At 27.5% G+C, this 18,027-nt stretch overlaps 1 protein-coding gene across 1 annotated transcript in view; it reads left to right on the plus strand.

Annotated features, from left to right (window-relative positions):
* LOC126898627 (pseudouridylate synthase RPUSD2-like) overlaps positions 1-18,027 on the plus strand; it is a 138,999-nt gene that overhangs the window by 115,857 nt on the left and 5,115 nt on the right. The window contains exons 3-10 of the mRNA XM_050672875.1: positions 9,067-9,144; positions 12,994-13,081; positions 13,167-13,288; positions 13,352-13,452; positions 14,409-14,496; positions 15,625-15,845; positions 15,966-16,162; positions 16,290-16,538. Coding sequence (XP_050528832.1) covers positions 9,067-9,144; positions 12,994-13,081; positions 13,167-13,288; positions 13,352-13,452; positions 14,409-14,496; positions 15,625-15,845; positions 15,966-16,162; positions 16,290-16,538 — 1,144 coding nt within the window. The remainder of the gene's footprint in view (positions 1-9,066; positions 9,145-12,993; positions 13,082-13,166; positions 13,289-13,351; positions 13,453-14,408; positions 14,497-15,624; positions 15,846-15,965; positions 16,163-16,289; positions 16,539-18,027) is intronic.

Consider the following 18,027-nt stretch of genomic DNA (forward strand, 5'->3'; position numbering starts at 1 on the left):
TTTTTCAGAAATGTCCAGATAAGAATTATTTTACTTTGCTCGTCCAGTTTGCGCAACAACTAAAATTATAATAACTCAAATAGAAAATAATACATCTGACAAATTTAATTGGCTATAACAACTTTTGAACTAATATTTTAGCAGTTATTAACATTTTTAAATTCTAACTGGTGGTGAGGCGCAAGAGAAGGTCCGGTTTTGTAGAGAAGCCATAGAAATGCAAAAAAATTAAGAAGCCACAAAAACTTTATTTGACACAAATGTGGTTTAAAGAATTTTTGATATTTTTATTTCAAGAGTAAAAATCAATATTGGTTATCGACCCGTCAACATTTTATTTAGACTATTCTTTATATAATAATAAAATAATAATAATTACTGTTAAACTTTCGAAAGTTACCCCAAATATCTACCTTTATGAATTATGTTTTCTAACAATAAACTTGATATTTACAATGGTTCACAAAAATCAATTAAATATTAATCTATACGTTTTTATAAAAAAATTATTTCTTAACGAAAAAATGAGGGATATCATTCTGAAAAATCACACTATATAGTGCAGGCGATATATCATGATAAACATGTCTAGTGACTAATTATCTAGAGACTTTTTGTTAAATGATTGTTTTATTAGTGGCTCTGTGAGATGTATTATGTAAACTAATTATTTATCATGTATAGCCCACTCGTCCTTCAAATACCAGTCGGTAATAATACATATGCGTATTACCATCTGGCCTATCGTTACAATTTTTAGTGAAAAAAAAATATATATGTGCATATATGTATGATGTTTTCGACTAAAAAAGAGACAATTGTTTAATAAGTTAGTAATATACATGTTGTTTATATTAACAGCTTAATGAGTTATTAGTTATACGCTTTTATATGTATTATAAGACAAACGAAAGGACAATATAACCATTAAAATTGTATTGAGATCGCGAACCGCTCCGTTTACTGAGTAAGAGATGAGTTTTGTTATAATTAAAGACGACGTCCTCTCTCTTTAGCTGTTGAGATCTAAGGCACTTTAGCTTCCTCATTGATAAATTTTTACTGTTAACAGTAAATGACTTTGGTGTTAGTATGTGATGAAAAAAATAAAAAAGTCCTTAGCCCTCGTAAATTGCATGTTTTTATAGTCCATATCGAAACGTAAACCAAAAAATACAATTTATAAAGAAAACAAAAATTTTTCCCTTGAAATATTTAATATGTTAAGTAAATAAAATAGGCCTGTTAAATGATGGTAGACCTTATTTTGTCACACAAAAATAAAAAAGTTATACCACAATATTTTTTTCAGAAAATTTATTTCACACATTTTTTTTTTAGCTTTAAATGAAGCCATTGATTTATTAAATAGTGAGCTACCTTAAATAAAAAAAAAAATCAAGCCCCTAGACTTACTTCAATTGCAATACTTAAATTATTTAAATCGAATAAACGTAAAAGACAGCTGATGTTTTAAAAAAGACATTTTGCCATAATGCTATTTTTAAATTCAAACGAAAACAAAAATTATTGCGAATTCAACATAATATGAATTTCGTTCAAAATGAACGCTGTGAAGTCGCTGAGTTTGTCTTACGGAGGTAAATTGGATTTAAATATTCACCTGCGGACACGCTTTTGTCTATTTATACTTAAATACATGCATCGTGATATAATACTCGAGGGAATATATTATTATAATAACAAAGTCCGATCCAATATCACAGTGGAACCCCCTCGATTGCGATACCATCGACAAACCGGACCACCATCATTCACGTTGTACGTCGGTAATCTCTATCTGAATAATATTCCGCATTCACGTGCTATGTATATGAATGTTATGATGTATATATAGTAACATATTTAATTGTCACTTGTAATACCTCTATTATCATCTGCATATTAACCCAATACTAGCCTGTGACGGGCCGCGCAGCCGGGAAATTAAACTCTACCATACATCCATAATTCATTAAATTATAACATGAAATGAAGTCTAATTAAAATGGCATTTACACGACACCGAAAATAGAGAAGCAGCGCATTAGCATTTCATATTCATTGGCAGTGTGAAGTCATTTTTCAACAAGCTTACCTGAATTACTTAGTGCATATATAACGATTTAATTATTTAATCGCATCAACAGATTTTGGCGGTGTTTATGATTAGTACAAACAAATATTACTATCCAATACTTTCTTCAGTTAGCAGTGTAAAATTTGTAGGCACTGCCGTGTAGAGTTTTTTTTTTTTGTAAGAAACGTCAGCTGTGTCATCTGTGGTATTGCATAAGTTAATCCAATCCACTTACGATGTCGAACCCATTTACGAAAGAATGGCCTAAGCTATTTTTAGTGAAACGAAACTTTTTCAAAATCACATTACCTCAATTTTATTTGACTACCAAAGTTTTAAGCAGAACTATAAAAACGCTTTTGTATGCGCCTTATGTCTCAAGTTTTGATAGAGTCCGATACTCTTAATAAAATTGTGTTTCCATGCATTCAATTAATTTATTTTCTCTAAAATGAGCACCAATCCAATCAGAACCTACAATATGTGTACTGGCATATAATTTACATTGTACGCACACAACTGATGTAATAACTTGAGCAATTAAAATCACGTTCGTCTGCAAACAAAAATCCAGAAAGTATTAAATGATCTCATTATTGTTTGGAAAACTTTGATTCCTCCCATTATTTTATGCATAATGAGTATTTAAAACGTATAAACGTTCGATTCGTCAAATTCGCGGAAAATCAATTTACTTCGACAACGTACTAAATTCATAATGCATCATGAAATCATGTGACCCTCAATGGTACAGTAATGAAATAATAGTTGAAACGTTTGTGCACATATAAAAATACTATCGAGTAGTCGTACTGTTTTCGCACGACTGACAATTATTGCGATGCGTCTGTTTAATTAAACGTGTCACGAAATCTGTCAAAAAGGTGCTCTCTTGTATTTTATAGCATGTACACAGCTTTACTATCCGACAAACATTATAGCGTTGTGTAAAAATTAACATATTTCTCGAAATGGCTTTTACATGATACTGCCAGTGTTGCTATAACAATTTTCTATCACTTTTTGTTACTCGATGTTAGGGGATATATACTTAGAAGCACTTCCGGATCATCGCGTAATAAATTATAATGATGATACACATGGTAATTTACAGTCTATACTCATTAATATGTGCACAAGTTAGATAGGTGTTCTTGTACTAAATCACGACACAGCGAGTACTTAGTGTTCAATTTCTATTCAGCTTCACAGCGGATAAATTGAAACGTTAATAATTCAAAGGGGCTACGTTATTTTATTCTCCTGTCAGACAACCCATAATGGTAATTGTAACAATGGGCGAGATGATTTCCTTGTTATGTAGATTCGTGTTTTGTATTTTCAGACAACGGAGGACAGTGACATTTTTAAAACGTAACATTTTCCATAAATACTCTTGATCTTCATTAAATAATAAAATCTGACGTTTTCGCAATTTTTCATTGTCATGATAAATAAGTTACTTATTTAAGTAACTTGCACTTAGAAACAAAACTCTCACGAGAATTTCCAACATTAGTCCGGTATTATGCGATTAAATCTCATTTATTAAACAAATACTTTTCTTAAAATAGTAGTTGTTCGCACCGCACGTGAACTTGAATATAGCGCGCGCTTATTCGGTTGTCCGTCCAATCACCTCCCCTTCATTTTCCGGTCGCTTGACGGCATCAGCCGCTTATCTCTGCCGGCCGACCTTGTAGTGTAAAATGTACTGTTGTTTAAATAGGCTATTAGATAGAAAAAGGTTTTGTTTTTGCTATGAAATTGTAAATTGTAAAGGATTTTAAAAATCATTTTTTATGTTGGTGCAGTGTGTTTAAACCTGCAGGATATAACAATATTTTCTCCTGTTTTTATTTACACGACGGTTGGTTTAAGTTGTTTGTCACACGAATGACTTTTGACTATTGATTTTAATCATTGTTTGTATTTAACAAAAAGGAACATTCATTGATATTGATGTATATACATTGATTTTTTATCGACTCGTTATTATTTAATTATACGAGGTTATTTGTAATTTCAGTCACACGGATGACATTTGTAATTAGTGTTGGTATTTTATATATTATTTTTATAGTATGAGCAATAGAATTTTATGTGACCCAACCAGCGACCACAGCCTTCTTTTATTATATATCCAACTTCAATCAAATCCTCCCTTATTAATCACCGGGTGAGCGCGATATTATTTACCGCCCCTTGTATTAACAGTATTTTTGTTTTGCAGTTTAACAAGGTCACGTTTACTTGTTCACTAAAACTACTGCGTTGTAAATAGTGGTGTTCAAAATTCAACGGTCGGATTGAATTAAGTAAAATGAAGGCAATTTTTCTTTTTTTATGAAAATGAAGGTTTTAGCAGAATCTGATAAAATGAAATATTGGAGTAAAATTTAAATTAGCTAAATGTACAGCCATCATTGCGTTATCAATGCCACGGATAATCAATGTTCAGTTTATTATGCGTCGCACAGTTAAAACCACAAGCTTCAAAAGCGGCTGTAATAGTTGAAGATATTTCATGAGGTGTTAGTTTCAGTTCAGTTGCGTCGGTAGGTCCACGGTAAATGACGTAATGATATACAGATTTTCAGACAAACGGAACGGAAAAAATGTAATCATTTTTTTCGTGAAGAAACCAGTGGAATATGAAATTTATATCCAAACAAATCGATCATGTCGAAAATAGTTTGTGTCGAACTGCCGTGTCCAATTAAACGCAACCAACCCCGTCGGGGGGCTAGTGCAAAATTATTATGTTAATACACAACCGCAATGGTAATGTTTTGAACATTTTACTGTTATTTGCTATGCAAATTCCTCTACCCAAGAAGGATTATTATTGTTGGCATAATCTTGTCGCTTCCACCGTCATTACAATGATAAATGTGCACTTACAATTCGTATATACCTAATAACTCTCATTTGAGTGTTTGGTTTATTAAAATATATACTATTCACATAACTCGATGTATTGTACTATGCACCCGAGGAACTTTTTTTACATTAAATTTGCCACAAGAGTATTACTTCCCAGATTTTGATTAGCATATACACAGCTAAAAATCAAAGTTTCAAATTAGTTATGGTTATTGACTTGAAAACTTTTGAGTACGCGGTATTGGTTTTTAGCTATATTCAATAAAATATATACATATTCTTTTACTCATTTCATATCTAAGACGATTTTTAAGTCAGATAAAAACTTTGGATAAGCAAATACCAATAAAATAATGTAAAATTATTCCTATATATGTTTCCCTAACAGAAAACTGAACTGAATTCTAAATTAAATTATAAAAATTTAAGATTCCTAATCTATTCAAACAATTTTAATTTATGATTTAAGTTATTATGAACAGAGAGTTAATTCGTCTGAACTTATGTCAAAAAAATATCGGTTAAATATATTTATAATTTTTTTTTCTAGTTAAAAAATATACTTTCTTTTCACTTTTGCGGCCCATCGAGGGCCATTGACTTCTCCCCGGAGAGAAATATGGCGACTCCAACTACTGAACTGATCTCTCATTCAACGAACGGAGCTCTTCGCGACCAAGTCTCGAACCAGAGACAGTGCGCATTAAGCAGTGCAGAGTTACAAACTCGCCTACACTGTCCCTCTTAATTAAGAAGAATATACTATTCTTCTTAATTAAATTTAAGAAATTATAAATATTTTCAACCACAAAATTTTGTTTTTGTTTTAATCTCCATTACAACAGAGAATTACCGTTTAAACCGCCTACAAAATTCCTTTAATTGTATTATAAAGTCTAATTACGAGTATCTGTTCAGTACATCTATATAATTTTATACAGGTTGTCTTAATTCTTCTTACTAAAAAACATTAAACAATAACAAGGTCTTGTTTTTTAATTAAAATAGTTCTTCGGAGAAAAGTTTTCATCTCTCGGTTATTGACTAAGAATATTACGATAAAAAGCAGATTATTATAAAATAACTATAGTGATATGTACACTTATTATTACTCACAATAAAAGCCTAGTTTATTATCATTATCTCCTTTGTCTCTATCCCAATAATTTGATGTCGGCTCTACCTTTCAATAGTTTAAAGGATTTTTACACCGGCTGTCGAACTCACGCAACCTATGGCCGAGGAAACCAGTAAAGGGGCAAGGTGTGTGTCACTATTAAAGTTCCCGTATGGTCATCCATCCGAGAAACAACAGCAGACAACTCAGCTGAACATCAGCTCTAAGGCGGCGACTGAATGATTCGCTGCGCCACATAAACCCCAATAGAAGCCCAATTTATATTTTATTAAAATAAAAAAAAATAATAACCGATCTGAAGTTTGGTTTTAAAAAGCAATTTAGTATTAATTTCACGCGTGTGTAATATAACACAAACGCGAAGCAACAGCTTGAGGTTATAGCGAAACGTGAAATCGACGTTTTTATTTTTATTAAATATTTTCTCTCAGCCGATTCCATTCATACACACGCACATATAAATAAACACCTTCATCTCATCACCGTTCGATTCACACAATAAGGGATCCCTAATTTTTAATGTTTACCTAAACAGTTTACAAATTGCCAACTTCACACGCGCTTAAATATTCGAAAATACAACTTGAGATAAATTTAATATTGTTTCAAAGCAAGTACGTGTTTTAATATGTATTAATATTCAATTATAAACACTAATGGCGTGACAGTTGGCTGACATAGACTTTGTTGAAATGAATTATAATTTCTTCATTAACAAATTAACGTAAAACGCAGGAATTATGTGTTAAGATTCCTTAAATTATTTAAATGAATCAACCCAACCGAATAGAATACACATGAAATTTTCAACGTGGTGGTTTAATACTTATAATAAAATCAAGACGTAAGAATTTTTAACTTATTGTGAACATACGGATTTCATACCATCGCAATGTCTCGACTGGATTAAGACCCGAATAGTTCTTTGTTAACTACAAACCCAACACCTTGCTTTGGTTGATTTATGTGATCTGATTATATCATAATGTAGTATTAAATAGATAATCATTTGTTTTTTATTTAATATAATTTAATACGCTTACTTATTTCTATAAAATAGATAGAAAGCACTTTAAAGTGGATAAATGTCATGTTTTTCTCTAATAATATTTAACCGATAAACCTTTTATGTTTGTTTTGCATAGTTATTAAAGAGTGTAGTATTTTTAACTAAAAAAATCAGGAGTAGAATATTTACAACGGGGAATTATATATGCAAAATAGGTACACGAATGCATTCCTATTGACGTTTGCCTACTTTTTATTCAGTAAGCACATGGAGAATAACATGTTTTATATTTTTTGACTGACATTTCCTGCAAACTTCGTTTTGTACAAATTTTATAGTTTTCTTCTTTCTTTTCTTTTTATAAGAGCAATATAAATGCTTTCTTAATGTGAACAAATGTATTTTCAAAAAACAAAAATAATACACACAACTTGAACGATTTAATTTCAACTTATCTAATACACCAGTAATAGGGTAATGATTTTTTTCATCTAACTCTTCATTGTATTAAGTTTAAAAACTAATTCGTTTTTTTGTATTTAAATATTCTATTCTATCACATACATAATGATTTTTTTTAAATTTTTTTTCATTATTCTAACGATGTTATGTTATATTTTAATACAGAGGAAAGACCAGGATAAAAAACAGACCAGTTCCTGCAACTGATTTGATTACATTTTTAATTATAAATTTTTTTTTTAATCTATTCTAGGTAAAATTATTAAACAATGTACATATAATTACATATTTATATTATTTATAGAATTATTTAGATTTAAAGTAAATAATTTTAGTTTTTTAATGCATGTTATTAAACAATTTATATGTAAATAGTTAAACTCTATTATTGTAGCCTCAATCAAATTTAAACATTTTATTGATAGTAGAAAATGCAAGTGTGTTGATAATTAGTAAAAATAATATGAAGAAATGTTAAAGCAAGTAAAGCATAAGAAGAACAAAATTGGTTCAATAATCCTTTAGCTTCTGCGGTGTCTTTTTTTTGTTTTCAAACTTTTTTACGATTGTGACCATGCTTTGAAAACATATTCAAATCAAATAAAAAAATTGAATATTTCTATATTTTGCTATCCATTTTGTATCGCTTTATTGAGTAACTTTTAAAACTTTGTCATAATCTTTTTAGACTTCAGAAGAAATTTCATGACGCAAATTCGAAATCAATTGAAATGCATAAATTGGTTTTAAAAATCAAATCATTTCATCGACAATTTCATTTGGTTTAGAAACTTCAACCAAAACAAGATTAAGCTCATGTACATAACAATATTTATAAGGAATTTTTTTTTTTAGAGAGTTATTTAATTTTTACTCGTATACCATTGACAGAACACAACATAACTGATGCGCCATTATAAAATTGACTTACACACTTTGTTTATGTCTAAACCAACTGAGTTTAGATATTCAATGATATAATTAGTGAGACATTGAGCATTTAATTCTTTTACTTTTACCAATTCTACGAATGTATCCATAATATTTAGTTTATTTATTTATGTCTAATGCATAATGTTTTATTATTGATTAGCATGTCATGCTTCATCTACAATTAAACTGTAAACTGAACTGCCTTCATTCACTTTTTTGATAATAGTTTGTAAAATAACGTTTGAATATTAATTATTTCCAGACAAATTTTAAGTATCTACTCTATATTGTATTTTATTGACTACAAATACACGTATTATGCTAATTCCATTGATCCATGTGTACATTGAAAATACTATGTATTGAAATTGCAACAAAGCTATGACTGTTTGTTATACACGTATAGATTATGTTTTCTGTACTTGTATTAATATATTATGTTTTCAAATACATAGAATTGCTACTTTAAATTGTGCTTTTAATTACTAAAGCCTTTTAATTACTATTAGAACTTAAGTTTAAATACAAATAATTTATAATATTTTTTTATGTTTATAGGCTGAAGAAGAATCCTTATCAAACAAACGAAAATATCTAGTGGATGACCGAAATGACACTAGTAAAGATTTAAAAAAAGTAATTATATCCAATTTTAGACATTATTTTACACTACAAATAATAAACATGTAAAATGTAAAACCATAATGACTCGAGAATTTTTTTAAATAAATAATTGTTAAATTACTTTATTATTAACATAAATTATAATTCATGATAATATGTATATGCATTGTTCATTATTACATAAAAAAAGTATGTTAGTAAATTGAATAGGAATAATCTGAAATTCTACAATTTTCAGCAAAATTAAGTATGAGTTATTATAATGTAAAAAGTTTTCATTAAAAATAAAATTGTCTATTTAATATATCTTAAAATATTTAGAAGACAATTGGTGCAATCTAAAATCAAAATAACTGGCATAAAAATGTTATTTTATTGCTGTGTTCATAATAAAAGTATTAAAAAAAAAACAAATATCTTAAAAGAGACAATACTTCTATTTTAGAGTAATACGATTAGTTCTATTATTTTTATCCAACGTCTTTTAATTTTAAAATTCATTTGCTTTTATAGAATAAAATTAAACAGTTTTTCTTTGTATAATTAAAGGTTTGTTTTTTTTTCATTGAAACGCAATTAAAAACTTTACTGTCTTTTCATTATACATAAAAGCGATGGATATTCATTTATTATAATTAAAGTGCTAGAATTCTACTGAAAACTACAAAAGTACTTAAGCCAGTATGGAAAAAACTAAACACATATGCTACTTCAATTATTTTTTTAATACATGTTACTTACAAGCATCAGAAAGATACTTTTAAAAAATCATGCTTTTACTAAACTTATTTTGACACAAAATAATAAAAAAATTAATGTTTCAATAGGTTATATTACTTTGAATCCTCACACAAAAATCTGATTAAAAATATTTTTTCTGTGTAGGTTATCATATTCGCATGTTTTTTTTTTTTCTAATGATAAAATTATAAAATAACTTACTATATGTGAATTATCTGTGATTTATCTATTCTCACTTGTCATTCAGAGAAAGCAATTTATTATTATTACTTTTTTTTTTTGTTATTTAACCTACGAATAACATTTCACATGAGTAATTACATTATTTGAGTTATCATTATTAATATTGCTTACTTTCACATGTTATCACTTAAGAGACTCGGGAGTGGGTACAAACTATGACCGCAGGGTAGCTTAGTGAGAAAGATCTCATCTGGATTTAGATTCCCAGTTTGTTGGTATATTTATATTCCTCAAATTCAAAATTTCACTTACACTAGTAGAATAAAGACAGGAGAGTAATTACATTTATATTAACAGCGTATTTACAATACTAAAGTTATAGCCAAATGCCTGTGGTTGACCAATTTGTCCCGGAAATGTTCGAAATAACATTAAATACAGTAGAAAACTATTGCTGTTTGTTTTACTATTATTCAATCAATATCGTTGAAATATTGCTCAATCGTTTTAGAATACTCTTATAAATTACTTCACGAAACAAACTTTTGAATACTTAAATCTTATTTTTTTTTTTTTTGAGTTTAAGTACACCTCACTATTAATATAAAATTTATTGTTAACATTTATTTTTTAAATTTATAAAATATAATTATTTTCTCTATTAACTTTTTGAGTTTAAAAAGGATTCAATTGTTAATTTTACTTCAAATTTATCATTTAATTGGTAAATAACACAACGTGAATACACTTTATAAAAAATTATTATAAGTAAATTGTTAGTAAAATAAAATTACAACAAATTCCTTCAACTATAAATTTTTATAATAATTTCAATTACTAATAAAATGTTTTTAAAATGAAATAAAATATTCTTTTCAGTAAATGGTTTGTACAAATTATAGTTTTACTCGAAAATGTTTCCATCATTAGATGGAACTGTAATAACTCGTAAATTTTAATTTATCTCAGCAAAACGATCTTTTTTATTTTACAACAAAAGTTCAGCGTTATAGTTGTTTTTAATTTTATCAAGTTTTAAGATTTCTAAATAGAATTAAAGGAATAATCACACTAATAATATTACTCATTAGACCAAGAGAGCATAACAAATTACTGTATTTTTATCATTGTATAAACCAAATGAGTTTTATTCCGTTAATTAGTTCCCCTCCAAGCGTAATAGTCCTAAACAGCATCATTTTAAGTAAACTTTGTACACGACTTTAGTCGAGAACAAATGTTGTTTACTAATCTACAGCATCACAGATGTACAATAAAACACCACAGTTATTGCTGATTAGATTAAAAAGTTCAAAAATTAATGACTAAACAATTATAAAGTTCACGAGCATCAAGTTTCAACATTTAAAATAGAACTAAAAACATTATACCGATCCGTTGTTATGTGGATTGTTACTTTTTGAACGTTTTAGAGAGTTATGTGGTATCTCGACAGCGATGATTATAAGTCGCAACAAAGTGTCTATAAATCAGATTAGCTATTCAACAACGGCAGTTGCGTCTCAGGTGTGTCGTGCGAAAAATACATAATATATATTGTTGTATTATGACACACGAGCAGCGTTGGTATTATATTTCAAACTCAGCAATGTTTGTTTTTCGTGTGATGTGTTTTGAACCCTCAATCCTTTTTGTTAACACATACATAGTAATATTATCTCCGATCCCTTAGAATATAACAATGATGAAAAGCAAAAGACTAAATTTCAAATACTCCAAAAGATTTCAAGAAAATGAGAAGTAACTGCAACCTGATTTTTATATGTTTTGGGTTTCTGGGGGAAAAATTCTAATATGAATAATTTCGTTGTTTTTTATCGTATTTGATAAAATTGACAAACGTAAAAGTTATGATAATATGAAACAAAATTTTAACATCATCATTTCAACCTCTTGTAAAGATAAAAATGATAAAATTATTCTGTTCGTTCACTTTGAATACTTAAATTTATGGGTATAAGTTTATACAACGAATAGTAATAAAATACTAAATTGTTATTAAAGTGAACTTTTAACGTGCTACGTGCTACTCTATGGGTAGGTTAATACAAAGCATGTGTTATCATGTGTTAACTCAATAAAATGGCAAACTTAACAATAATAAAAAATATTTTTTTACTTTAGAATATATCAAATTTTAACACTTTACTTTTTATTTTGCCAATTCTTTTTTATGACAACTAAACGAACTTGTTAAGTATAAACAAACCTGCCGGAACACTCTAGGGAATATAACAATTCAATAAGATTGAACTGAATGATATATGATTTTATTTTTACTTTAAATTTTGTTTTCTAAACATTCTAAAATATTTAAATGTAGTTTCCTTGACTGATGTCGAACGACTAGAACTTCATATATGAATTACTTAATAGCAAGAAATTATTTAAATAACAACCGTGTATTTCAATGCACTGTACATTTATACACTTTACATTGTATTTCAATGTAAAACTTTGAAGTATTTGCTTATTTTTTGTAAATTTCTTTTTTTCTTGCCGTTTATAATTTGCAAATGTATATAATTATTAAATAAAACATTAGCATGAAATGTGTTGACAACATTTATAACATCTTATTAAACAAAACTGTTTAAGGAAGAAATAATACTTCTTTTCTGCATTTGTGTTTCTTATATTTTTTATAACAGGTAAAAATATAACAAATATAAATGCATACATTTTTACTAGTTAAAACTTTTTTATTTATGATTTTTCCTTTGTATAACAAATGATGAATAATAACTCCTTAACTGTTTTTTATTATTATTCATAAATTTTGTACTATTATTTTTATTCTTTCTTTTCTTTAATTATCCATTTCACAATATTAAGTCTTTTAGCTGAAAAAAATCAATTCATTTCAATTTCTTCTTAAACAGAATTTTATATTTTAATTTCATCTGTATGACATAGGCCAAATTGGAGACTAAAGCATTGAAGGCAAAACGACCTGGATTCACTGATGATAGATACAATGAAACTTCGTACTATATTGAAAACGGTAAGAGTGAACTTAACAACAGTTGTAACATTCAAAAGAGAAGATTTGACCCGAAATATAAGTTAAATCTTGTTACTATTTACAGGACTACGAAAAGTATACCCGTACTACTTCACGTTCACTACATTTACCAAAGGTCGGTGGGTCAATCAAAACATACTAGACGTATTTGCTAGAGAATTCAGAGCACATCCCGCAGAAGAATATGTAATTTACATTTTAATTATCGAAACATTTATCTTTAATCTTATGGTTTCTTACCTAATTTAGGAACGTTGCATTAAATCTGGATCCTTGACAGTGAACTATCAAAAAGTGGATACTACGTATAAGCTAAAACACAACGATTTATTGGCTAATGTTGTACACAGGTAAGTCGTGGATTTTTTTAGTACTTCATGCTTATTTAAAGACTTGTATTCTTTATTTTACAAGACTTTTAATCCAAGTTTTCTTCTTCCATTTAAAGAAATATTTTACTCCTTATAATAATTTTATTAATGTCAATTAGTTTTTTAATTTTCCATACATTATTTGCTTACACTATTAATTGTTAGAATAACTTATTCGATAACAGATAAGCTAAATAACTAATTTTAAAAACATAATTCGTTTTTAGTTCAAAGACACTCATATGTCTAGATAGATTGTACACAAATATCATTGAAATCATTATAAATGACTATTAAATAAAACATAACTATCAAAGATTAAATTTACGCATAGTGCTTTAGAAAACAAGTTCTAGTATGTGATACCAAACTCATAATTTGCATGCTTAAATATGTTACTACAGATTTCTTTATTTGAGTTATAAAATAGTGTAAATTTAAATTTGGAAAATTACTTATATGAATATTTTTTTTTAAATAAAAGCTAGTTTTCTAATCAATTTTTCGCATTGTGTATTAAGTATTCATTTTAAATTATCAATGTACTATTATATACGTCCAAAAACTAAAATATACAACATTATAACTATAACATTTAGTGTGTCAATATAAGAATATGTTTGAATTTTTTAAATAATATTATGTTAATTATAATTAATAACATTAAATATCTAATAAAATAAGTTGCATTAGAAAATATGAAATATTTAACTTTAATTACACGTTGTGAGAATGAGCAGCACGTTAAACAGTATGTATTTTTAAATTAACAGACATACATAATTTACTTTTGTTTTAAATTTATCCAAACAAGTTTTTAATTTTGCTTAATTAATATATTTTTTTAATATTGGTTGATTTTTTGATAAAGACCAGAGTATAAATTATTAGTTTGTACACCAATCTTTTGACATTAATTCCTGAACACGTTACAGACACGAAGTTCCCGTGACTAACGAACCTATTACCATCGTACATATGGATGAGGACATTGTAGTTGTTAACAAACCTGCAAGCATTCCGGTAAGTGCCACAAAATTTTAACACTTCAGGTAATTAAATATTTATGTTTACGTTGTCAAAATTCGCATCTATCATATTTATTATTTTCACTAACTTATTTTACAATCAATAGCATCATTTTTTCATAAAAAACAAGTAAATTAATCACAATTTTATCATGATACATGATTACAATTGAACAGAATATAATTCATTAAAGTACAAATAAATTATTGTTCAAATGAACATACTGCTTGATTAAAATGTATATGTTATTGTTTTAAATTTACGTTGAAAAACACCGGTAGTAATCTGAAACCTAATTATCTACGAAACAATCGCAATTAACACAATAATTGTTCCTAGACGTGGTATTAAGGATTTAATCGTTGTTTAAATTTACTTGATTGAAACAACCTTCGCTAGTTTCAAAATTTTAGTGAACTTAAAGGTTATTTAATCGTATAAACAATTCCAGACACGTGTCAGATTATAACGACCTTTTATCAGTTAACGGTTGAGAATTTACCTTTAAAGTATTGGATATTATTATTATTCATACTATCGAATAATAATGTAATTTGAAATGTATTGTAATATAAATAATAATAAAGGTAAACAATACTTTTATTTTTAATGATTTTATCAAACTTACTGTGATTTACACAGAGCTACATTTTAAAAAGGAATACTTACCTAAAGGCAGAAAATTTTCACAATAAAAAGTGAGGACAAGGGGACGTCCTTATGCAAAGATTATTGATACTCTACTATCTTCAGTATGGCGACAATTATTTGAAATTTGGAATTATCAGATATAAAAATAAAAGATTTTTTATTTACTTTTTAATTAATCAATCTAAAAAATGAAAATATTATTTAATTCTTAATTTACTTCATTGTATCATCTGCTTTATAGTATAGTCATTCATAAATGTTAATTTTTATAATAATTAAGTCCGAACATTTTTTACAAATTTTTTAATTGGAAAAGGTATTCACTGGGAGGAAATAAATCTCAAGCTAAAAAATAGAATGTTTTATAAAACATTCGTTTAAATTTCGTAAACTATAGTTAAACTTAATGCTAAAATATGTTTTTTTTTATTGTTCAATACAAATCCATAGTAATATTATACTTTTCAATAGGTTCATCCTTGTGGTCGTTATCGTCATAACACAGTGGTGTTTGTGCTAGCTAAAGAACATAACTTGAAGAATTTGAGAACTATACATCGTTTAGACAGACTTACCAGTGGTCTTTTAATGTTTGGCAGGACTCCTCGGTACGCTCGAATAATGGAATCACAAATCCGCAATCGTCAAGTAAACAAACAATATGTATGTCGGGTTGAAGGCAAGTTTCCTGAGTAAGTATAATTTTTTATGCATTCTTTAAAAATTTAACTGAACCTTATCAATTATATCGACAATATTCCTTTTAATTGAGTTTATCAAACCAGATTTCAAAGAGTGTTTTTTACTTATAGACAAACTGTTGAATGCAATCAGCCTATCGAAGTTGTCAGCTATAAGATAGGAGTGTGTAAAGTATCAAAAAAAGGCAAGAGCTGTTCAACGACATTCCAATTGGTTGGCTATAATGAGGAAACTAACATGAGTGTAGTGTTATGTTTTCCACATTCCGGTCGCATGCACCAAATTAGAGTTCACCTGCAGTACTTAGGTATACACCATATAAAAGTAATAAATATACTACATCTCAAACGATGTCATTAATTACTTTTATTAGTAGCAAGAGTACTTAATAATAGCTACAAAAATAGTTTAAGAACCTTTGCAAATTTTATTAGGCTTTCCCGTAAAAAATGATCCCTTGTACAACCACGTAGTGTTTGGGCCAGAAAAAGGTCGGGGTGGTATCATTGGCAAAACTGACGAACAACTGATTCATGATTTGATAAACATTCACAATGCTGAAAACTGGCTGGGTATGGATGGTGATTCGGACTTGACTATGTTACCGTTAATGAAAAACGTCGAGTCCTGTGCACCTGCCACATCTACAGAATCAGATGAAAAGAAAACTACACAATACAAAGGTAATTTATGACTTGGAGAATATAAAGCGTTACGTGAAATAAAATTACTTTAAATTTAAATCAATTTATTGAGTGAAAAGATAACGGTAAACCGTGTTTTGTTTTATATGCAATAATTATCATACCAACTTTTCAACTATTAATTTACATAGGAATAAAAATAATCACATATTATAAATGTAGTTGAATTAATCATTATAGTCATTAACTTATATTATTCGTTTTTTCATATATACAAAAATAATTATGAGGAGGAGAGGTGTGGCGCAGTAGATCATTCAGTCGCCAGCCTAAATGATTAATTGGTATAATTATCATATCTGCAAAATTTGAAACCAATCTGAAATTATTATCACGTGACAAACCGATCTCATATTTTGAATTTGACCTTTTTCTTTTATTTTAAGACAAATGACTGACTTATTATAATAAATTATTAAACATTAATATAAAATTTCGATTATTATTTATTGATTATTTAAAATTCAACTAATCAATCAAACATCTAAAAATTATAGGTCTGTACTTTTGGAAGTATTTGTATTATATCAATATAATAGAAGTAGTCAATTTTTAACACGTTTATGTACAAATATTTTTATATTTTTAATAAGAATGACATGTTAAAATACTAGCCATTCAATTTCAATTTTTATTTGTAAAATCCAACATATTACATATAATAATAATTATTGGCCCGTCGGCTGTTCTGTTTTAATAATTAAATGAAAAAATTATACAAGGATTGTTCTCTCATTGTATTAGTGTTTTAATCTATATTTCATAGTTAATTGTAAAGTTTTATAACATAAATTTTCTGACAAAAATTGTCTATTTTTGATGTTATAAATCAGGTATAATTTTATGTGAAGGCATGGCATTTTGTAGAAAATATAATTTCATACATTTTTTTCCAACATGTTTATTATTTTTCAAGTTAAATGATTTTCTCAAAAAAAAAAATATTCAAATTCAAACTATGAGCTAAAATTTGCAAAAATTATTATTATATTAATTAAATTAAAGTAATGTCGGACCTCAAAAAAATTCATAATTTAGGTGTTATCTTAATTTGAATATTAGGTGTTCATATATCATAAATGCAAAATAATTTTAAAAAAATATAAAAGTACATAAGAAAACATAAAATCAGAGGTTTTTAAGTTACTGTAAACTAAATGTAAAACTGCGTTTTTTGACTTTATACTCAAAGGGTTTTTTTATTTTTAAATAAGAATTTATCTGACAACAAATCGCGACATCAACAAACATATCAAGTATTACTTGTAAATTGATACTCATGTTACTCCACGTGATTACTTGGTACTAGTATAATATTTTTATTTTTTAAACTGCAATTAACATCTATAAATAATTACTTCAGGAACTCATGTAAGAAAAATTTGTGAATGGTATACTGTACCTTGATGTTGGACATTACGCTGCTAATTTAAGACTACACAGTGTTAGAAAAAATTAAGAATGTTTA

The sequence above is a fragment of the Daktulosphaira vitifoliae genome, unplaced genomic scaffold (genome assembly GCF_025091365.1).
Source record: "Daktulosphaira vitifoliae isolate Bord-2020 unplaced genomic scaffold, ASM2509136v1 Scaffold_2, whole genome shotgun sequence".
NCBI lineage: Eukaryota > Metazoa > Arthropoda > Insecta > Hemiptera > Phylloxeridae > Daktulosphaira > Daktulosphaira vitifoliae.